At 44.4% G+C, this 24,921-nt stretch overlaps 1 protein-coding gene across 1 annotated transcript; it reads right to left on the reverse strand.

The window, feature by feature from the left end:
- Positions 1-11,308: 11,308 nt before the first annotated feature.
- Positions 11,309-18,056, reverse strand: LOC136509312 (uncharacterized). The gene has a single exon (XM_066504129.1). It carries the CDS (start codon positions 17,016-17,018, stop codon positions 12,348-12,350), a length of 4,671 nt encoding a protein of 1,556 aa, XP_066360226.1. The 5' UTR covers positions 17,019-18,056; the 3' UTR covers positions 11,309-12,347.
- Positions 18,057-24,921: the final 6,865 nt, after the last annotated feature.

The raw sequence follows: 24,921 nt of genomic DNA on the forward strand, positions 1-24,921 counted from the left end.
AAGCCGACTAGGGCAGTCGGCTTAGCCGACTGATCTGCACCTACACAGGAAAAAATAAATTTTCATGCATCGGCTGTTCTTGAATATGAAATTACGCCCACCGATGTCGATGCCAGATGCTTATAATATGTTGACCTTAAAATTCTCATGCCTTGAAATATGCTGAATTCAAAATTCGGCAAAAGAAGCAATTATATCAAGGCACATATCAAGATGAGCATTAAGTGATCCTTCTAGGCATTGAAACTCATCAACTACTTGTTGTACCACTAGCGAGGAATCACCAAAGGCTTCAACATGTCATACCCCATGGATTGAAATATGGCCAAGCCGAATAAGAAAACTTCACATTTGGCTCAAATGTTGATGCAAATATAATTTTAATCGGCTTGATGTCTCAAACAACACCATTGTGAGAAATAATGATTATGTCAACACCTTGGCCTTATTTGCAAGCCGATTAATCATATTGTCACATCCATGAAGTAAATCAAAATGCATATATCATGCCCCTAGGCCTAAAAGCCATCAAAGTAAATTCTATGGGGGCCTTTCTAATAGCATGATGGTTGCAAGCATTCATTGGCTATATTTTACACTAAGAGCGATATCAAAATATCTACCATATGAATTCATCGACAAGAGCATGCATAACTGAAATAAATATTTTAGCTCTTGATCAACGATAAGCAAAATAATTTGGCAACCCTCCATAACATAAAGAACCATACAAGGATCAAAATAAGGGGCAGAGGGATAATAATCCATACCACGAGATGAATTCCACATAGGCATAGGCAGAGAATACGGATGATGCTATGACCAATAATTTTGATGATTTCGTGCAAACCTCCAACTTGGCAATTGTTTCTTGAATCTTCTTCTCTCCTTTGCATTTGTTGCACCACTCGCTTGAGCATCATCCTTTTGAGCTTGAATACTTCCTTTTGTAAACCCAAGCCAAGCCCTTTTCTTTCAGCTTCTCTGCACCAAGCTTCTGTAACTTCTTTTCTTGCCACTTTGGTAAACGGATTGGGTGTATCGGTTTTATTTCTGTTTTGGACAGCAGCAAATCTTTCTTGATTTTGGGCACTCTCACCTTCTTTTGTTCAGATTTGGCACCTTGAATATCAATAGATGATTTCCCCACATTTTTGCCATCAATAGCCAGATTTTTCAGCAATGTAATCGGCTTTTCAATAGTTGAATTCAGATCTGAACTCTTCTTCTTTCGGTCATCATACTAAACGCGATAAACTTGCTTTTCCGCTTTCTTCTTTCGTTGAGCTCCAGACCAATTTTGATCAAAACGGTCTTTACAAGATGATGATCTCTCTGAATGTCTAGGAGCTACATACTTTACATATTGTGGCCTAAAAAATGATGGAACATGTGCCTCTTGATCAAACCAGCCTCAAGATGAATAAGGATAAAAATATGCGGACTGTGGTCCATATGACATAGGAATTAGCTACTCAAAAGGAGGATATGTTGTTGCAGCGTGAGATCTATCTCCTTGCCAATTCTACTCTTGAGACTTGTGCTTTGGAGACAATTTTGATGATTGGACTTTCTTTGGTCGATTGGTGACATTTGCTTCTGCTTTCTTCTTGTATTTAGCTAGAAGTTCCACGAAGCTGAGCTTTGGCCTTCTACTCCTTAGCTTGTCACGACCTTTACCTCCATCAGCTCTGTGAACATCCACCTTCTCCCTATCTTGATAGCCATGCTCTGAAGAAGGATCCTTAGCCAATTTCCCTTGCTCAATGCGATCTATAGGCCTTTGCTTTAGTTAGACAGATTTCACCTACCCCCGGTGTCTTCGGGAATTGTGATAACTTTGCTGTCCTCTGGAATATCTTTAACTTGCAATTCTTGGACAACAACCTTGTCTCCACTTGAGGGCTCTACATCTTTCTCTTGGGCATTTGAGTCTTGAGCTTTGAATAAATCGGGTAATGCAAGCTGATTCAAAACCTGTTTGCCATCAAAACCAATTGAATCCAATTGGTCCATCTGTTGAGCATCAGAAAATCTCGATCGTCCTTTATCAATGGCCAATTAGGTCACTCCACGAAACATATTGCAATTAGAAGTACTATGATAGGATGGATTATGCCACTTGCAATATGTAAGCTCTTCTAAGTTTTCAATAGATGACAAAACATTGTGATCAATGATTCTAATGAAATTATTCTTGAGCAAGATATCAAAGACATGATCACAAAAAGTAAAGTCCAATGTGTACTTTGATTTCTTTAGCCGATTCTTTTGTGGAGTCGGCTTTAAAGCTAGACAAACGAATGGATCAGATTTGACATCAATCCATTTGGCCACACCTTTGCAGTCGCTTTTGAAAAGTTTTTGCTTTGATAAACTAGCACTATCGGCCTTGCCATATAGCAAAATTTGTTGGCCGATAGAATATGAATTTGTTTTATCATCAACAAATAAAATGCCATTCTCAATCGGTCTTTTACAACTATTAACAAGAATATCTCAACTAGATGTAGAAATTGAAATAGTATGATCAGATTAGAATTTGAGCAAAATATTTATATTTTGTACCTTGTTGATCATGTTGGAGAAGTGTATGTTCTTGATTTGCATGATGTTACCCTTCATCTCCAGAGAATGATCAACAATAGGTGTCAAATCATCCGAAGATGCATCGGCGGCTGTAAGAACCGAGAAAGTCGGCTTAGCCGAATGGAAGTCGGCTAGGCCGACTTGGGCACTAGCAGGGGCAGTCGCCCTGGCTGACCAGGAAGTCGGCCTAGCCGACTTAGGGCAGGCAGTAATCGGCTCGGCCGACTTTAAAGTCGGCTCAGCCGATTCTGAGCAGCCAGGGAGCCCTCCTTTGTTGCTTGTAGGGGCTTGATCTCCATCAATGATATGGTAATCACTAGATAAGTGTACAACCCCTTTAGCTCCTGAAAAATAAGTCTAGCTGGTTTTTGGCGTTTTCCATGCTTTTCTATAGCAAGACTTGTTTTTTAAGATGTGATTGATTCGGAAAGGATATTGTGATGTTCGGCTTTTGTGGCCGAACCTTTGCTTACATTCGAATCAATTCTTTCTTTCATGCCCACTAGCAATCCTCTTTTAGCCGTGTTTGATGATTCTTTTTTCTAATAAATAATAATCATGTGCGACAAGATCAATATGAAAATATATTTATTTGGGGGTGTAATATGTCAAGACCATTTATTCACCGTGGCTGAGCCTATGACCTGTGGGCCCTACACCTTCTAATATTGGCGGACTCATTTTTTTAAAAGAGTACAATGGTTTATGGATTGGATATTCAACTTCCCGTCGTGTGGTTTCTAGAAGAATGAAAAAGGAGAAACGGGAGGATCAAGTTGTTTAATGAACAATCGCATATACTTGGGACTCTTGGTTAAACTGCTGGCCCACATGCCACTGATATGAACACTCTCACGTATAGAAAGTATATTGGGCTAGAGATAGAATCTTGGCCGACTCTAGTTGGAACACGTACGAGAGATGATCGGAGAAAGAATCGTGCGTGCTGTTACTAATTAATCTAATCTAACCATGTTTTGCTTGGCCAAGGGTCAAACGCCTGGCCTGCTCTCCCCTGTATAAACAGCCCCCTGAGAGCCAGGAGGGTGTTCCGCTCACGCACGATCACGCATCCATGCGGGCGCTTGCTAGTTGCTCGAGGCCACGCATACGCGCAGAGGCATGCTAGCTGACGCCATCCTTCCAGCGCCGCACCTGCAGATGAAATTCGCCGAGATACATCCTGGCTGCCGACGCCCGGCCAACTCCGCTGCACGTACACATCACGCAAAGCCCAGGTGCATCGTCAGGAACCACCTCGACATACCGATCTGGATAGCAAAGCGCCTGATGGCGGCTGTCCATGATCACGAGTTCACTGAGAAGTTTTTGCCTCTGAGGGCTTTGCCCTAACAAGTAAAAGTGCGCGCCAGACGGGAAACTCTCGCTCGTTGTGTTGACAAAAATCAAGATGCGCGAGACGGAAAAACCCCGCTCGTCGCAGCGTGCGAGACGGGAAAACCCCGCTCATCGCAATGAAGACTGCGCGAGACGGGAAAACCCCGCTCGTCGCAGCGCATGAGACGAGAAACCCCCCTCCTCGCGATGACAAAAATCAAGATGCGCGAGACGGGAAAACCCCGCTCGTCGCAGCACGCGAGACGGGAAAACCCCGCTCGTCGCAGCACGCGAGACGAGAAACCACCGCTCGTCGCGATGGCGAAGAAAATCAAGACGCGCGAGATGGGAAACCCCCGCTCGTCGCGATGACGAAAAAACCAAGCCATGCGAGACGGAAAAACCAAGCAATGCGAGACGAAAAAACACCGCCCATCGTGATGATGGCCGCGCGAGACGGGAAAATCCCGCTCGTCGCTACGACGAAAAGTTAAGATGCGCGAGACGGGAAAACCCCACTTGACGCGATGAAGGCCACGCAAGATGGGAAAGCCCCTCTCGTCGCGTTGACGATGATCATGCCGTATGAGTCAAGAATTATCTGCTCGTCAGCTCCTATGATTTGATTGGTTCCGTTCTTATATGGCAACCCATGCGTTGCATCATTATGAAAAGGATGATTAAAATTTATCAAAGTTGTACGAGTATATAAGTGTGCATCTTGGATACTCGGAATTCTCACGCCCGGCCATAATTAAGGCCCCATATTAATTTATTAACAGCTAACTTGAGCAAAGTTTCTGGAGTTCATGTTCGCCATTGTGCAGTACTGGAAGGATTTCATACAGCAAGCATCGTCCAAGCGTACCACTAAGTACGCTGATTTCTTAATTTACCATATATATATGTCTAGGACCGACGAGGCTAGACGAATCATGGCCAAGTGCCGACGAGGTGAGGTCACTACTCCAACGGCACGTCCTAATTAACGGATCGGACATATGGTGGGCACCGACGAGGTAAAGGCAACTCACACACATCCGTGTTAATGAAGGTTAGCGTACATGACTAGGCACCGATGAGGCGAAAGTCATCCCCTTCATCAATATATTCCGTTTACTCCGACGTGGCGATGGCGATGTCACGACTGAGCTTCGGCGACATAAAGCCACCCATATTATTACTATGCCATATATCGCATATGGCTGATGATAGGCCAATGAATTTATGACGACCATGAAAGCGCAGCTTAATCGGAGGTTTTCCGCAAGCTCGTCTTGCGGATGTAATTAACTAGACGCGCCCAACAGGCCCCAAGAATCGACGAACTACGTAATTTTCCTACAAGTCAGACCTCTCCTTAAGCATGACGTTGAAGATGAAAGAAGACATTTTTTCGTTGAACATGTATTTTGTATATTCAAGAAAGAATTAATGAAATATATGGTTCTCGAATATGTGTGCATATGTTTCCCTTGCATTCCATTATTTTATTTATGTCTTAGTTGGGTTTTCGACCAAACAAGCCAATGACTCAACTGTGATCGGCCTTTTCTCATTGGTCTTTACAAAGTATTCATAGAATTGCTTCTCTAATTGAGACTATGAACCAACAGTACATCGGGGCAAAGATGTAAACCATGCAAAGACAATACCGGTGAGGGATAAAGGAAAATTCTGTATTCTCATATAATCTTCTTTACCAGCAAAACCCAACTGTGAGAGATATATATTAATGTGTTCCACAGCGGTTTTATCATCTTCACCACTAAAAATCAGGTACCCAACAACCCTCAGGAGTTTCCAAATAGTCAATGCATAATGGGTACGGTCTATGATACGCGGGCACCTTCCATTGAGAGGAGCCATATGGATTCCTAGTATGAGCTAAATCTTTATCGAATCGGCTCAATTTGAGAGCAACATATAAAACCGAATCATGATTGTTTGCATGCGCATACATTGCTGAATTTTTATTGATTCGGCTATAATTATTAGCAATATATGGAGCAGAATCATGAGTTTTAGTACTCGAATGTCTCGCTGAAATTTCACTAATTCGGCTAGGGTCATGAGCAAAATATAAAGCCGAATTATGGGCATTGATCATTGCATAAGGTGATGAATTTTTATTGATTCGGCTATAGTTACTAATAACATGTGAAGCCGAATCATGAGTATTAGCACTTAAATACCATGCTGAATTTTCATTAATTCGGCTCGAGTTGTGAGTAACATGTGAAGCCGAATTATGAATAGGAGCGTTGGCATATGGTGCTGAATTTTGAGAGCAATTGGCTAAATAATTAGCATTGTCATAACCAATTCTCTCATTCATCGGCATGTCTTGTGGTGAAACCACATATTGTGAGCTTATAGCCGATGAATATAGATTTACATGTTGTATGTTACTAGTAGTGTCAAAACTCGAAGAATTCATAGTACACATCGGCTCTTGACCATAATAGTCATAATCATGATGTGAATTATGAGGAGCATTAATAAAAGTATTAGCCGATATAACATATCTAGTATCATTACATCTAGCAACACCAATATGAGAGCTCATAGAACTTGCAAAATAACTATTGGGATCATAAGATGTATTTGCAAGTTGTACCTTGGGGTGACTGTAGTAATATTGTGATACAACACCTTGGTACTCCATGATTTAGAACTTGACCGCCTTGCTGAATTTTCCAATAGCAAGTGCAATACGTTGTAAAATTGCAAACGAGATCACAAGGGGTCAAAACCAGATGCGATCACAAGGGGTCAAAACCAGATGCGATCGGCCTTTTGGACCAGATGCAACGGTAACGACGAGCTCAAGAAGTTAGATCAGTGAGGAGTAGGGCTAGGGCAAGAAGATTCGGCTATAAAGTAGAGCCGAAGCAAATTCTTTCCCAGTGGAGTCGCCAAAAAGTGTGTTGACATCGGAAGTGATCCGAATCACACACCAGCAGGGCCTTGGACGCCCGAGCCGCTACGGATTAAAGAACGCAGCGATGATGTCACTCTTTCGTGGTGAAGAAAAGAGAGGTTAACAAGCAAACCACGAAAGGATAACCAACGTGCTTGCGTGATGAAGAACCAGCTAGTTTTTAAGCAAACTAGCAAAGAAACCGTCGAAGCTCTTGCCCGGAAGGGACCCCATCAGGGCAAGGACATCGTCGGGTTGCCTTAGGTCGGCCGGCAAGCCTAGGGCGCCATTCTTGATCGTTAGATCAAGGGATGAACAGCATGGGATTGGAGAAGAGGGTAAAAGTGTTGGAGTAGAGGTAGTAGATTGATTTGTTTGACGATTGGATAGATAGGAACTCAATCGGCCACGATCTTCTCTTATATATAGAGGGGGTTGGTCTTATCCCAGTAGAAAACCTCTCGTGGACTTATTTTTCAAGTTTTCCACGAGTTTGGAATAGTTGGGATCAAGTTTGGACTCTTCCTGATTCGGACTGTGAAAATCAGAAGTTCTGACAGGGGTCAGAAGTTGTGATTTTCGCGCAAAGCCAACACCTTCAGGCGAACATCCGAAGTTCTGGCAGAGGGTCAGAAGTTTTGGTGGGGTGAGATTTTTCTGAGGGGGGTGAGATTTTTCTGAGGGAACATCTCCTTCGTCCTGACTCCAGAACACGATGGTTTAGTCCGTCCTACACTTTTTCATAGAATGGACAATTTTGATAGTCAACCCTTGCATATCAGAGCTGTCGCTTGAGTTCGCCGATCGAGCTCGTGCCGCCGTGTCCGGCCGTCTCCGGCAGCAAGCCGACCACCAGTTCCTTGTCACTGAACCGCACGTCATCTTGGCTGAGCCAAGTTGAGGTCGTGCGTTGCCCTCGGCAAGCGTCTCGGTGGCCGTAATACTTTGTTTTACTATAATACTGGTTTGCACTGATGGGCACATTCAGACAGTTAAAATCTGAGCTCTTGTGAAGTCAGTACTCCAAGCTATAAGTCACGCACCAAGTTTTGATATAGTTGACGCACAAGTGGTTAGCCATAGTAACACCTACTCACCTAGTAGTATAATATATGTCTTAAGAAAATAATTAATGGTCACATGAGTCTCACGTAATAGCAGCTGCACTCTGTATACCTGTCAGTGTCCATCTCTTTCAGTAGTATGAAGATTAGAAGAATATATATATATCCTAATGACGGGAGACACTACGAGATATGTTTCTGAGTTCTCAGAAGCTTTTGCCATTGAATTACTTCTGAAATAGCTGGATATAAGAAACCCTGTTGCTTTCTATTCTTTAGAGTAAATGACAAGCTTAATTTAATATCTCTTTTCCATATAGTTTCCACTTTGGATGAGACTTCTGGCATGGCTCATATAAATTCATCATTTCTGCATTCATAAAAAAATATGCATATTTTAAGTTGGATTTTCATTTGGATTTTACTCGAGTGCTTATTTGGATTTTATTCGAATTAACGTGTAGACGAGACGAACTACGAAGAGTATACTGAATAACAAGGGCCAACTGAGCACGATCCCTGCCAGCAAGAGTTTCTCCTAGAACCACAGCAAGGCAAGCAAACCATAAAATATTACCAAACTCAAAATATATTAAGTTGTATTATTTATGAAATTATTATGTATATGCCATGTTTAAATTTCTCCGGGGATTGGGATTTGTGCATAGGATGGTCAATGCTTGTAGGTACGATGTGTGTCGGTCATAAGCAGGTCTAGGTCATGAAAATATATGCTGGGGTGAGCTTTCGTCTCATTGGTGGTTAAGAGGAGCACATAAGGACCCGTACTTTGTGTATTCACTTAAGGGAAAATCGTACAACCACGGGTGTTGTTATGGGCAACTATAGCCAAGTACCTAGTTGATACTATTCTTGCCTTCTAGAAGTTCGGGATGTGGGTACAGGTGTTGGGCCTGAGGTCTGCGAATACAACGATTAGTATCCTCTGGACTAGTGGGACCCAACATAAAGGAGGAGTAGCCTCTGGGGTACTTGGTTTAAATAATAAAGGAGGGGTTAATACTTTTCGGGGAAGGCAAAAAGAGTGGTCAATTAACAAAACAGCTATATATATGATACCTACATGCGCTCTTCGAGAGTGCGTAGTGCCGACGGGTACCACAGGGGTCACTCGTAACTCCCAGGTAAGGTGTACAAACTCTGTAGAGTAATAATCTATTTGAATAGCCGTGCTCACAGTTATGAGCACCTTAATGATGGAACATTGTTTAAGCATTCTTGGGGATCTCGGGTCTTGAATTTGCATGCATGAGTAGTGGTTCAGTTAATTGGTTTAGTTGGAGAAGGTCATCCATACCCACGTGGTGATGGATAAAATAGGTGACCTCATGGAGGGGTGTCATGGTGGAGTCAGAATTTAAATTTAATCATTTTCATATGAAATTCTATTCTGTTGATTAATATTGTATTCACATAATTGTTGCTAAATTGCAAAGTCTTGCTGAGTACGAAAGTACTCACCCTTGCTTAATACGTGGTTTTAGAAGATGAAGGCTACGAGTTTCCACCAGATCAAGATTTTTACATGTCAGGTTTTGGAGGTCCGGTTGACGCACGGTTCTAGGTTTCATCTAGGTTGATTGCCTATGGAGTTGGGCACGTCCACTGGATGCACTGCGCTATATTGATTAAGCTTTTGTTGTTTTGGATCTTAGCCAGTCGGCTAGTGTGATGTAGCATGTAAATATAAGTTATTGTAAGTCTTGGTACTGTTTGTAATAAAGAAGGACTATGTTTGTACAGTTGTGATGCCAATTCTGTAAATCGTGTGTGCTTGCTACTGATCATGGGACAAGCACCCTGGAAACACGATGCTTTATGTAATTTAATTACCTGGGATGCTACAAGCAGCTAGTTACCGCAACATCAAAATAAAGAAGATGGGACATCTCTAATCAACATGAGAAACCATCGCATACCAAATATTCATGTAACACAACATGTTAGTTTTGTTACAACAACATGAGAGATCATCTGCTGAAACAATTAAATATGTTACGAAAACATGAGAAATCTTATGATGCAATGTAGAAGAAACAACAAATGCAACATCCAAGAATCATATGCCGAGCAACATCAAGCCCAGAGCTAAAGAGAAGGGTGTGGATCTGGGGCTCCCTTATTAGCAGCATGAGATGGCAAACTTAGAACTCAAGGATAGCAACAATAGTCCTTGGAGCCAAAGAGTAAGGTGCAGAACTTCACAAGGCCATCCATGGGAGGAAACGAAGGTTGGTGGGATCACCAGAGAGCAAGGTGGATGAGCACGGCAGCAAGCATGGCATGTGGGTTGACGCAGTGGTGGTGGGAGCAAGCGGGAAAAGGAGGAAGGTGTGTGGGCATGACGACGGAGGGACCAGGGAGGAAGCGGCGTAGCAAGGGAGCCCTTGTGGCGGAGAATGAGTGACTCGTGTGGGCCTGTGCAAAGAAGCAGAAGCTACATCAACTCGTTTAGGTCCGTGATGAGTTAACGGTGGATGCGGCGAAACAGAAAGAGAACTGTCCGAACGTCCAATTTCAAGCACTACCGTGTCCTAAATGTGACCTACGGTTTAGTGATGTTGTAACAAAGAAATTTGGAGTTAACAAAAGGTGTTATTTTTTTGGTTTATGTGTGCTGATACGGTGTCCTATATTGTGCAGCAAATTTCGGTGAAATTTTGCCAAAAAAACCAAAATTTCGCTGGGTGCCGAATAAAATATATAACATATATTAGTAAAAAATTTCAGTGGAATTTGGCCCGCGCCCAAATTCCGCGCCGAAATGGGCCAAAACTCCAGTTCCCGACAGCCTGCCCATATACACTTCAGACCTTCTCTTTTGTTTTCCCAAAAAAAAAATGCTACTCGTGACCCAGGCGAGCCGCCGCCTGCGCCGCCCCGCCTCCCGACAACGCCGCCGCGTAGCTGCCTGCCTGCGGCCTGTCTCACATCCCGGCAGCGCCGCGTGGCCGCCCCGTCGTGCTGCCGCACTGCCCCGCCTCCCGCCATCGTCGCGCTGCCGCAGTCGAGCAGAGGCCAAAGGTATGTAGCGGCTGGCTTGGCGCGGGCTCTGGTCCCCAGTCCCCATGGCCTCACGCCCTCACCCCTCACCCCAGTTCGGACTCTGGCTTGCTGCTCTTGGGCTTGCCGCTCGGCGCTGGCACATAAGCCATGTTCTGGTATGATGATGAACCACATCCCCCCCCCCCCCCCCCCCCCCCCCCCCCCCAATAGAAAGCATTTGTTACCGTTTGCTATATATATGTAAATGTGTTGTAGAGAGAATTTCAACTAAAATTCTGCCAATTTTTTTTAAAGTTTGAATTTGTTTAAATGTCCGAAATTTCTGAAATTCTCAAAATTTTGCATTTATCGGCAGGTGCCGTTTTTTTCCTACCGGTATAAAAAACCATTGTGCTGAGGCATTGGTGGAAACGGCATACGCATACACTACATCCGTATGTAGGTCGTGGGTTCAGCTCATTGGTAGTTTAATTTTAAATTCCATAAAATTCCGTTGAATTGGTGGGTATTTAGTACTAGCTATCATGCAATTTATACTTACAATTTATCTTCTTAATATTACTAACTAGCAAAATACTCATATGCTGCAATGGGACACACAATTTAAAAATTATGGTGATCGAAGTCGTGGGGAAGATGGGTTGGAGTCGCCGAAGAAGAATAAATAACTAAGTTCTCCTAATCTTTTGTTGTGGATCATTGTTTGATCGTTTGAACCTGATTATGTTTGGTTTAGCGGTGTTTGGTCTAAGTGTCTTTCAGTTGTAATGAACGGCTACACCCATTCATGCGTGGATGGAGGAGGCTGGAATACCTTTTATACCTGAATCTAATAAAAAGAAAAATATATGACAACACTTTTTCGTTGTTGCACACATTTTCTAAAGCTTAAGCATATATAGCACACATAAGGAAATCAACTTAACAAGTGAAATGTCACACTTATTACAGATGGAACCATACACGCCGATGATACAGAGAAAATAAACCCCCACAAACACATCCGAATACATGAGCATGGGACACCCGGAGAGCCACATGTCCCATATATATGCTCAAAGCAGAATCATACCATAAGATAAGCAAGCATGCAGGCATGCTGTGCAAATCGAGAGGAAAGCCACACACACAACAAGGGAAATCCAAATCGATACATAAGCATAGCGGCACACAGGTGCTATGCTCAAGCATGCATGCATGAACACAACTGCAGACGTGCACAGTCCCTTTGCAGGAGGTAACAGACACAAAGACGCACACAAGTACAGAGCGTAGTACTGATAGCATGCACACAAACGGGGCCAGCAGTCCTGGAAATCAGTGATGAGGGTGCAGAGAACTGGGATGAATGGAAAGTGAATTCCTTGCAAACCTTTCCTTATCCAACTAGTCTCGACTCTTGATCTTCAAAAGCAGGAGATCAGTGGACATCCTGTATCATTGCCCTCTTCTCCTGTTGCTTGGCTTTGTTGCGGTGGCCTCTTGTGTGTAAGAACAGGTTTCCCTTCATGTGCTGTAATTTCTTTCCTCACCCGATAAGGCACATGTTCACCACTGCACTCGATCTCCTTCAACTTCGGAAGATTGCTGATGCCATCGAGAGACTTCATCTCGCTAAAGGACCAAACGATCCTCAATAGCTTAGGAGCAGCTGTTTCGTCGGTGAAGCTGATGCTGCTGATGTTATGACACTTGACAATAAGATGGTCAAGCATTGGGAATTCGTTGAAGGTAAGCTGGCTTTCATCATAAGAATTGTCTGATAGCACTAGACAGCGTAGGCTTTTTTGTTTCTTGCCAAGTTCATGTATATCTTCTTGCTTCAGATGAGTATCTCGAAGGGTCATCTTGGTAATATGACTGGCGTTCGAAAAGAATGTGAGAAGGAACTTGTCACCGTTCAACTCAACCTCATTCAGTTTTGGAAGGTCATTGACCCCAGTAAGCTTGGACCTTTTGTCATCCAAGGACAGAATGATCTTCCTCAGCTCAGGTGCTGCTCCAGTTTCAAAGATGATGTTGGTCCTTTTGGAGTCCGTAAAGTGAAAGCACACAAGATGTTGGAATTTGTCCTTCTTGAAGGTGAACCTGCTCTCCGTGTATTGCTCAGGAACTATGTTCCTCTCAGGGTTTTGCTCAGGGACTCTACTCTGAGTGCCTAGCTCAGTAGCTCTTGTATCGGTGTTTTGCTCATCAGGGTCTGTGCTCTGAGTGTCTTTCTCGGCAGCTGCTCTGTTCTCGGTGCTTTGCTCAGTGGCTCTGCCTTGGGTGTCATGCCCAGGAGCTCCACTCTCTCTGTTTTTCTTGGGGGCTCCACTTTGAGTGTTTTGCTCGTCATCTCTGCTCTCAGTGTGTTGCTCAGGAGCTGCTTCATCATGACAAAATGAAAGAAGAAATTGGTTGGCTTCTAACTGGAGCTCTTTGAGTTTAGGAAGGTTGCCGATGCCACAAAGAGAACTTATGTTGGTGAAGGACAAGACGATCTTCTCGAGCTCAGTAGTTGCTCCATCTTCGAACTTGATGTCAGTCCCAGTCATGCTTGTTTTTCCATCTGCCATGTCAGGATCCTCAACAAGAAAGTACTTGAGTTGTGGGAATTCTTCCTTGTTGAAGGTGAGTTTTGTCTCACTGTATGCATTGGATCGGAGCCTGAGAGAGCGTAATTTGGGAAGCATAGCAAGAACCGTTAGGCTGTCATGTTCCAACAAGGTGCCACTTAGAGTTACCTTGGCAAGATCGTCGCAACCTTTGGCCAATGATTTGAGAAGCTGCACCTTTTCTGTAAGTGTGACTCCGTTGATGGTTAGGCTCTCAAGCTTGCTAGTTTTATTTTGCCAAGTCGTAATATCTTGTAGCAGTGTCTCTTCTCTAGAGGGTACTTTCTTAGTTTTGGTGATGGGTGATATAGTGACTGAAAGAGACAAAAGGCACTCATGAAGGTCACTAATAGCTTGAAACAACCTCCTGAGGTGATTGTAGTTGTCTTGGATAACCACACCGAGCTTCCTCAGTTGCCATAGTTTTCTTATTTCTCTCAAGTCACTGCCATCCCTTGTAGCCTTGACAGTTGACAGTACCTCCAAATTTTCCATCCTATTGATTTGGCTGGGAATCTGGACAGCGGAGCATGACTTGGCACACATTCCTGAACTTGAATCATCACGATCCGCCAGCAAGCGCCTCAGCTTCAGGAGCAGGACATTTCTTGTGGCCTTCTCAGGCACCCTTGTCTGCCGGATATCCAAGACCTCAAGCTCATGGAGGTTGTTGATTTCAATGGGCAGTTTGGTAACATTTGTTCCTCTAAGGCTCAAATACTTGAGAAGTAATATCTTGTTGCATATGTCCTTGAGGTACTGATTCTTTTCAAAACACTTGACGCCTTCCAGGTCTAGCACCTTGAGCAATGGCAATTGTGGTAAATAATTGGGGAGCTGGTGCACAAACTTGTCAATGCTGTCAGAGGCACGGAGTCGGAGGCCACTGAAGATGGAGAAGTGGCGAGCCCATTGATCTGACAGGCGTGCATCCAAAATGTGCTCTTTATTTGCAATCTTGCTGATAAACCCATGGACTTGAGCACCTACAATGCAGCTCTTGACCTTTCCTGCAGTTCCAATATCACAAGGCAAAACAAGTCCCCGTTTGATGAGAGCCTCAAAACATCGCTCAGCATAACACACAGTAGTGCGCCAGTCTTGTTTAGTTATCAGCCCTTCGGTGACCCACCGTCCTATTAAGGTCGACCGCCTGATGCTGTGGCCTTGAGGGAAGATAGCAAGGTACAGCAAGCAAGTCTTGTATTCTCTGGGCAGTTCTTTGTAGGAGAACTTGATCATCTTCTTAGCTTTATTGTCCAATGTCTTTTGGGGAACCAGGTCTTGATGCAACTTGCGCAGTTCCTGGTAGCTCCTGTTGGGATTAGCATAAAGAGCGTGCGCGAAGATCTTCATGCAGAATTCATGACGACAACTCTCCAAGATGTCACGGAGGATCTGAGGGTTGTAGCCGTCATTTCCATTGTTCACCTGTTGCTGTGTAAGCTGGAGCACAATATCATAGTAGAGGCCAACAAGAGAACAGGTTACTGGCTCCCCAGGTGGATTGCAAAATTCTTTGGCTTTCTGGCTATTCTTTGTGGACACAATCACTGCACTGCCGGCAGCGCAGCCTAATAGATTCAAAGCATATCTGGTCTCCTCCCAATGGGACACAAAGTCTTCATCATCTTGGAGGATAATCAGAGTCTTCTTATCCTTCAGGTGCTTGTTAATCTTGTCCACTACCCCTTTATTACGCAGCTGATCTGTAATCTCCCACTTGATATCAGATAGCTTTATCTTGGTTTCATTGATAGCAATAGCGACAGCACCACTAGCCTTAGCAGCCTCCGCAGAGATATCCTTCATTTTCTCCCTGGTTTGTTTGATTACAGCTTCAGCAGCAGCAGCAGCAGTACTATTGGCTACTTGATCATGGCCATCCTGCTCCTGCTCCTGCTGCTGGATGCTGCCTGTGCCAGAGTTGCCTTCTAGTTGGTGCTGCTGCTGCTTGGGAAGAAGTTTACAGATGATGTCCAGTGTAATCCTGTGGTTGTGGATTATTTCTTTGATGTGATCCTCGCCCAGTGTAGTCGCAGTCGAGCTGGTTGAGGTGGAGGCTTCCTTGGCCTGTGGTTGGGGGTTGTTGCTCTCCCGGAACACCTTCTTCAGGATATCCTTATACTGGGTAACCTCGAGACATATCTGGGGCTTAGCCTTGACTTCTTGTTCCGTATTGCTAGTTGGCTTATCCTTGACTTCTTGTTCCGTAGTACTAGTTGCCTTAGTCTCGGCTTCTTGTTCCATGTGAGTTTTCAGCCTGAAGGCAGTTTCCGACATGGCCTCATCCCAGGATGGAGGCAAACCCGTGTCAACCGCGTCCTGCAAGAGCTGCAGTACATGGAGCAGTACGCTTAAACGTTTGTCTGCCATGCTCGTCATCAAGTTCTTGGATGATCCTTTGAATATGCTGCTGTCGACTCCAATCTTATTCCTGATATTTTCAATCTTGGCATCGATATCTTCATAACTAATCATATCCCCGATTTTGTTATCGAGATCTCGTTTGTAGCAGTAAGCTTCCTGCTGCTGCTGCTGCTGCTTACATTTATCCTTTTCCTGCTGCTGCCGCTCCTGGATCTCACATTCTCGCAGGATGTAGGCGAGAATCTCTGATGGTTTAAGCGGCAGATCCCATGGGAGGTGCAAATCCGGAAGATTGATCCAGACCTTGCACGTGAAATGGCTGGTGGCCAAATTCAAAGACTCACGTGCGATGATGCCGGCGTTCTCGGCATCATCCGGCGCAACAATGGCAGTAGATGCTATTGCCACCACCTCGTTGTTCTTGGATTGCAACTCTAGCCAGCTTGCCAGCTTCTCAGCGCAGTAGTCCTCCACCTGAGGACGAGGTTCTTCTAGTAGGGCTCTTGGATGGGGATCGGAACCGTCGGTCGCTGCTACTTCCGCCTCTTTATCCTCTTCCTCGTCGTCGTCATCCTCCTCTTCTGTGGCCGCAAGCGCCACAGTAGCACGAGGTGACCACGACAGCGGCAGCATAGATGCTGCTGCCTCGGCAGGCCCTCCCGCGTCTTTCCGCGGGATCTCCACACCGTACCGCAACCGCCTCTTGCCAACATCGCGCGCCCGCTGCTTGAGCTCACCCAGCCGGGTGGCCGCGCTGTGCTGGGCAACCATCTTGTGCACCTGCAGCCAGTCAGCCCACCGGAGGTAGCGCCAGAGCCGGCCCCTGGCACGGTATACCGTGTGGGCACCGCACCGGTGGTGGAGGTGGAGCTCGATGAAGTCGCTGCAGTCGCGGGCGAGGTCACGGACCTGCTTCATCCATGTGCGCACCTGCTCGTCGTGCCCGCCGGCGGGACGAGCCGTCCTGGCTAGGTGCTCCAGGAAGCTCTGCATGCTCTCCATCTCCTCCTTGATGAACTCCATGTCGCTCCCGACGTTGCTCAGCAGCAGTGCCTCCTTCCGGAGGAGGCCCAGCAGCGAGCTCACGGCGCCTGACGCGAGCTCAGCCATTGCGGCCGGAACAGACGACACTGATCGGACCCTACCCCGGCGTCCGCACCCCTTGCCTCTCACCGGCCGGCTAGCCGGTGTGTCTCCACTCCAGCAAAGGTACGGTAGATAGGCTTAGACTAGTTTAGCTGAGCTAGCTAGCTGTTCGTCGTCCAATAGAGTGGATGACTTAATTAGGAGCAACACATGTTATTGCATCGAGATTGTGTGGGTGCGTGGAATGGATGACCTTTCACCCTTGTTTGTTCGAGCAACAACAATGGCGCATGACATGCTCGATAGTCCATACAATACAAATGCTTTGCCCCCAATGCCTTGCTAGTTCTAGTTTGTCTTCTACTCTTTATTTCGGAATCGGTTGAGATGGCAAGCATAGTACAATTCCAGTGAGGATATGCATATTCTTTTGAGCGATCGACATCCTCTACTCTTTATTTATTCCTTGATGCATATGCCCATGCACAAGGAATGTAAGCAGGCGTGGGAAAAGAGATAATGTCGAACAAGTAAAGCAGGACCTTCTCTGTTCCTTTATCTAAAACAAAGTAAATCATTATCTTCCAAACTACGTAACTGGCAGTCTAGCACTACACCACAACAGATTGGTTGGTATTAAAGCCAGCTGATAAGCCGGTTGAAGCTGTTTTGTTGTGAGAGAAAAATATTGTAGATTCTAGCTGATAAGCCGGCTGATAAGTTCAAGCGAACAGGCCCTCCATCCTTTTCCCTTTGTTCTTTGATATAAAAATCCCAAAGACTTATGTCCCTAGCTATATCCCCTTTTTCCCTTATTCTCTTTTTTGAAAGAATTTTTCCTTTATTCTGTTTTCTCCCTTTTTCCTTTATTCTCTTTTTTGAAAGAAATTTTCCTTTATTCTCTTTTCCCCCCTTTTCCCTTTATTCTCTAGTACAGCACATCTGTCTCTATCTAAACCATGAATTCATCGGTTGAGGCAAGCAACAGCGTACCCCTAAACCATGGGTTAATTATCAAGAGAATACCTTTAGAAAAGTACATTTTATGTACAAACCTACATGTTCATTCACGGCTACAAAATTAATTTTAGGACATATTATTAACCAAGGCGGTCAAAAATTATTTATGTCTCCCAAAATACGTGACAATTTTTAGAGACGGTAGTTCAATTTAGGGTGTGTTTGGTTGGGCTTCCAAAAGTATTTTTGCTAAAAAAACAAAAGCCAACCAAAGAGGTGGGATGGGTACTAGCTTCTTTAGAAAAAGCAGCTTTCACCTAGTACAAAACTCACATCACCTCATGACTTGCTTCCACCGGCTACGGGGGTAAGGCTTTCATCAAAATTACTTGCCTGCCATTGGTTATAGGGGTGTACCCCTTCGTCCTTTTTCCCCGTCCCATCATTTTCCGGTTGGGATGGGTACCAGCTTCTTTAAAGTAAGCAGCTTTGACCCAGTACAAAACTCACATCACCTCGCGACTTGCTTCCACATACTGCCGGGGCTAGACTTTTATCAAAATTACTCGCTTGCCACTGGTTATAGGGGTGTACCCCTTCGTTCTTTTTCCCCGTCCCGTCATTTTCTGGTCTTCTCGACTCGGTTCTCCACTGCGCATGTATCTCGGTGGCAGCGGCGTAACCGGAGGCCAAGTAACACCAATGAATTAAGTAAATTTAGTGAGGAATTGAGTAAATTTAGTGAGGGTTGACCTAACACTTTAAAGAGATGCCAAAATTTGAAATTTTGATTTGTTGATCGGATTGGCGATCGGAGGTCATCGATGCGTAGAACTCATCAAAGAATTTACGTTTGACTACTCACACTGTGATAGAATTCATAAGTACCGATGGGCCTCAACTTCATTACAGACATCTGTGCGTAAGGGTCTGTGATGTGACCATATCACAGACTCTATGATTAGTCAAAGCAGAGACAGGTACCTAGGGTGTCTATGATAAGAGTAATCACAAACGGTTGTAAAGCACATCTGTGAAGATATTTAAGGCACGTGTCACAGATGGGTCAGACAGGTTGTGTAGCCGTCTGTGATATATACCATATCAAAGGCAGTTCTTCGATGTTGTCTGTCTGTGATGTATTCAATAACACAGAAGGTTAATTAATATGGCTTGTTTGTTTTCTCTTCTAAGCCACAGACATTTTGTTGTGATGGTATGCAGATATTCTACTATAAGCGACGCGGATTATTGACATCTCCGATCATTAAGTTGCATTAGAAGCATCATCTATTCATGCTCACAGGCAATATAATTGAGCCATCAATAATAACATCACTGAACAAATACTCATATTATTACAGAAGAATCATCAATAGCAATCATGCATCACAAGAAGTTGAGCCATCGAGCCATCAATACCATCACTCATATTATTACGCATGTAAATATAGCATCATCTCACATGTCATCGAATCCACATATATATAGTAACACAATGTTTGAACATAGAGTTCACAGGCAACCTATCGGTCAACAACATGTTCGATCACATGCGATTCTTTCATTGTGCATTTTCATGAGTATGGAACTCCCCTTTCGGATCAATTACCTAATCTTTTCTGTAATATGGTGCAGTGTATCTTCTTTCATTGTTGATGTCAGCACTTCAGATTCCTATACATGTATTGATGAAAACACATGTTTCAGAAATAAAGACCAGCTGCATATTGCAGGTTTACATGAGAGATGAAGACATACCTCAGGCTAGTGTATGCATGTGTTTCCCATGGACACCATCATGTGGTGTGCAGCGAAGAAGCCACAACTAGTGTTGCCATGGGGTTGCTGGTGGCACTGCAAAAGGATTGTGTGTTGAGCAAAATGACAACTAGGGCCTAAACTACGCCATCTCATGCCAACTCTTGAACTAACCGTATATCTCGTGAAATGTATCATCTCTTTTTGTTTGCCTCGTCTCTTGATCAATGCTCTACATACACACACAAAACATTGATCTTATTGTCTCGTTCACAAGTTAAAAAAAATACATGAAATGAGATGTAGGTGGCACTCACTCATTGGGCATGCGTTGTAATAGGGCATAATCCTTTGCTTTCCCTTTCATTGAATCCAGGTACAAAACCTTTTTCCACCTCTGCATTATAACTAGTATGGTCCAATGACCACCTATGTTGTAGAAGCTCAAGATGCATTCCTTCTTGGTGTGGTGGGCCAACACCTTTTTCAAATACTTCTTAACATTTTCCTCATCCTCTATTATGCTGCTGAATGAAAATAACCGAGAGCACATGAACCCCACGTGAATTTTTTTTTGCTTTGCTTCTTGCACCACGGCACTAATGAGAAAAGAGCAAAATGTAAGAAATTGCTGAAATGAAAATTTATACCTATTGACCTTTTTTGAGAAGAACGACTAGTTTCTGAGCAAACTAGCAAAGAAGCCATCGAAGCTCTCGCCAGGGAGAGACCTTGTTGGGGTAAGGCGTTCGTCGCGTTGCCCTAGGTCGGCCAGCAAGTCTAGGGCACTATCCTTGGTTGTCGGATTAAGCGATGAATAACAGCATGGAGGTTGAAAGAAATTAGGACAAAGAGAGATATGTAGTAGATTGGTTTTCTGACAATTGTGTGCGTTGGGCACCTCAATCAGCGGTGCGCCTTATAATAAAGAGGGGGTGGCCTTACCCTGCGAGGAGTTGAAATCTCTTGCAGAATGCATCAAAATACAACTCAATCCTGGACTGGCCCATTAAACCCGGTCTAGACGGCTTCCAAACCCGACCTAGCTGGCTTCAAAACCGGCCAAGCATGTTTCAGAGGGTGAAATGTTCCAAAGAGCATAGTTTCTTCGTCCGGACTTCAAATTGGATGTTGAGGAACACAATGGTAAAGTCCATTATGCATTTTGACAGCTTTGCTAAACCCGGCCTAGCCTGTTTTGCAACCCGGCCTAGCCTGTATCCATAGAAAATTCGGAATCGTCTTCCTTTGGACAATTTTGGATGTCAACAGAAGGATTTCTTCTATCTCATTTTTTATTTCCCATACTACCGTCGTGCCTTCGTATCATGTATGTGATCTGCATTCATGACCCATATTCATACGAGTTAGAACAACTCATGTCTAACGATGATAAGGAATTCATTCCGAGGATATATTGTGTTCTCTGCGGCGCACAAGCATATTTGCTATAGTCGGTTTTAATTTCGGGCTGTTCACATATCCAGGAAAAGTAGTAGCACTTGTCACATAAGCGTTCAACTCTTTCACCTAATATCTTCTCAGGTTGGGAATCTTTATTATTGGTCTCCAATAAACCTCCTCATTGTAAACACCTTCCACTGAATATTCAGGTAGTATAAAAGTTTTAACATTCATGTTTTTTTGATAAAAAGAAGGATTTTGTTAATTCATAATCATTACATCGAGTTGATCCAGTAAATATGAATTCACTTCCGGCCTCTGCAAAAGCAAACAGCCTAAAAACAAAAAAAGGAGAGACTAGCACTCTAATGACTATCAATCCTAAGATTAGATTGTCACCCATGTGCTTGGGAGAAAAACAACGTTACCATTTGCGCCAATTGTTGCAAACCCGCTGCAACTAAACCATGCAAAGCGTGCTTCTAAAGGATAGCCCATGTGCGAAGCCAATGGATAACCGAATGTACCACCTGCACAAGAGAATAATATTGTCTCTTTTCAAAATCCTAGCAGAACAAAAAGTTTTAAATCTCTCCCAAACCCCTGGAGCCAACTCCCAAACATATGAGAAATACGTAATGTACATTGGTAGTCTACTTAGCATTGAGTTTACCAATGTTAGCCGTCCCCCTGTTGACAGATGTTTGCCTTTCCAGTTGCTTAACCGTTTCTCAAAGCGCTCCTCCACTTTTCTCCAATCCGCATTCCTCAGCTTTCTAAAGTGAATCGGAATACCTAAGTAGGTCATCGGGAATTCCCCAGATTTACACCCAAAAAGTTGAGTATATTGTTCCACTACATCTTGTGCATCACCAAAACAATACACTTCGCTTTTATGGAACTTCATATTTCGGGCTTGCTCAAAATCATGTTCCATAAAGAGAATAGTGTCATTGGCATATTGCAAGATTGATAAACAACCATCTACTAGATGTGGCACCACTCCACTTAGCCGCCCAACATCTTTGGCTCTATCGATCAATATTGTTAACATATTTGCTACAATATTGAATAAAAGAGGAGATAGTGGGTCGCCTTGACGAAGTCCTATCTTCGTTTGGAAAAAATTCCCAACCTCGTCATTCATGTTAATTGCTTCACTACCACCTGTGATAGAGGACTCAAACCATTTAGGTGAAAATCATTTCATACGTACCGTTTGTAGCAAAAAAGCCCATCTCACCTTGTCATAAGCTTTCTAAAAATCTATTTTGAGAGTTACCCACTACTACAAAAATGATTTTTGGGAACATGACCTCTTTTACTGTAGAGGCGGCTCTTGATTGAGGCGCCTCTATAGTGCCCTGTGTAACAGTCCGCCTGTAACAACCCTAAAAATCCTAGACCCAAAACTCCCAACTTTCAAAAACTTTTTCTAAAACTTGCTTGGTGAGTGAGCATGCTAGGAACCCAACCCTAGATGCACTAGGTAAACCCTAACAGATGTGTGAGCATATGCATTAACTCCAACACATGAGTTGCTTCTTTTTGGGTTTTCATGTTTGTTAATAATTAATTAACCAACTTTTACTTAATAAACTTGCATGATGTGTGTGCTAAGACCCTAGCTTAGCTTAATCCCCTAAGGTTGATCTAGTGGACCCACCCTAAGGTGGTATACATGTGTATGTATACATGTATACCCATATAGGAGCAAAAAAGGAGAAATAGAAAATAGAAAAGGATTTAGCAAATAGGAAAACAAAAGGGGAAAGGAAAGTGGCCCGCGCTAGCCTGTGGCCTAGCCCCGCGCGCCCCCTCCCCTTCCCTAGCCTGTGCGGTCTAGCACAGTTCCCCGCACACCCCTACCGAAAGGCGTAATCGCCTAAACCCACTACCGCAGCAGAGAGGCGCCCGCGCCTGCCACGCCACTCCCTCTCTCCTAGGTCACTGACAAGTGGTCCAGGGTGACCCCACCTGTCATCCCCTACCTTTCCACTCCTCAGCTTTCTCTCCCGCGCGCGATCACCGGCGAAAAGCGTCACGGCCATCTGGTCGTCTGTGCCCCTTTTTCCCCTTGGATGCCCCATGGATGGACGCCATGTCCACAATCCGGGGCACACCCCTACCGACACAAGAAGCGAGCCGTGACACCACCGGTGTAGCCCCTGCCGCACTAACATCACCGGCTTCACCCGCTCTCACCCCTTGACCGCCTACCATTCGAAATTGGGAGCGACAGAGTCCGCCTGAGCTCCCCACGCACCCAAAACTCTAGCCTAAGCGCCCTGATCACCCCACACGTACCCCCTACCCTCTCTCTACCGTCCACTGCCTACCAAGACCGGCTAGCGGCTATAAAACCATGCCCCACTCGCCCATGAACCCTAGCGCCACCCCACCACCTCTAGTGGCTTCCCACACACAATGTTCGATGCTTGGAGGAGAGCCAAGGGAATGAGAAGGGGGAGACCATTGTCCCGAGCCAAGGATGATGCCCCGTACTGCTACAGCAGCACTGCAGCTCGGCATGGCACTGCACCAACTTGCCACGGCCCTGACTCGCTGGTGCTTGCTAGGTTAGCCCCCTCAAGGCCACGATTGTCGCAGAACCGACCAATTTATAAGAATACAAGTACGATGGCAATCCACAAGCGGTCGCACTGTCATACTTGAACCCGTATAAACCCGGTAGTCCATCGAGTACCACGATGGGTCTCGATAAACGATTTACAACAACCAAGATCGTACATGATTCAACATACATGCCACATATTACATAAAGTTCACAGATACTTTTCATCATCAGAGTATGAATAAAAGTTATTACAAACCGAGTTTGATAAATAAGCAGAAGCAAATAAGTTCGAAGATAAAGTTTCCAACATAGTTTGATACAGTGCCAAGCCAGATCACGGTCCACAAAAGCAAAGATAGGAATTACTAAAGAAGCCTGCCCAAGGCTTACTCCTCATCCACATCGGGATAGAAGCAACTCTTGCAATAACCATGATACACAGCGCCATCTGCAATAATGGGAAAATAAACCCTGAGTACGAGAAGGTACTCAGCTAGACTTACCCGTCATGAACCAGAAATAAAATGACTCCAAGGATTATGCAAGGCTGTATAAGTGGACGTAACTCGACAACAGTTTGCGTAAAAGCAATTGAGTCATGGTACAGTTACAATTTCTTTATCAGGTTAATTATAACTATCCATTTCTAGGTTAGCAACTATCCTGTGCCAAACATGTGGCATATCATTTAGAAGCATACAATAGTAACCATAGCAGGTATTGTAATTCCATATTCATCCGAACCATCATGTTTCATAACACAGTTGCTACGATGTTAGGACTAGCCAAGTTTCTCACTATCCGGGAAAGACGGCGATTCGAATCGATTTCAACAAGCTGGGAATTTATTCCTAACACAAACCCAGGTCTACCAGCCATGATAGCCTTAGGTCACCTTTGGTACAACTCCGGTACACATTTCGTGGGTCCGTACTGCGCCGCACAATCTGGAACACCAGATGCCAGGATGCTCAGGCCATGCCTGCCCTTGGGCTTAGTCTGATCGTTCCCCGGAAGGAGCGCACAACAGAACGGTTCCCGGCCTGAGTTGAATTACTCGGCTTCGTGTTCGGAATGAGTTATCCGGCCAGCTAAGTGAGAGGCATGCGTTCAATCTTGTCAGAAGCGCCAACAACGGTACGGTCCTTAATCGATACAGACAGGGATAAATCCACACCCAAGACCTCCATGTCTTGTTGCTTCTCTATCTACTTCCCGTCCGGT

The sequence above is a fragment of the Miscanthus floridulus genome, chromosome 15 (assembly GCF_019320115.1).
Source record: "Miscanthus floridulus cultivar M001 chromosome 15, ASM1932011v1, whole genome shotgun sequence".
Lineage (NCBI taxonomy): Eukaryota > Viridiplantae > Streptophyta > Magnoliopsida > Poales > Poaceae > Miscanthus > Miscanthus floridulus.

Bases quoted from the DNA above. Each gene is read 5' to 3' on its own strand.
- LOC136509312 (XM_066504129.1), bottom strand. From the start codon at position 17,018: ATGGCTGAGCTCGCGTCAGGCGCCGTGAGCTCGCTGCTGGGCCTCCTC.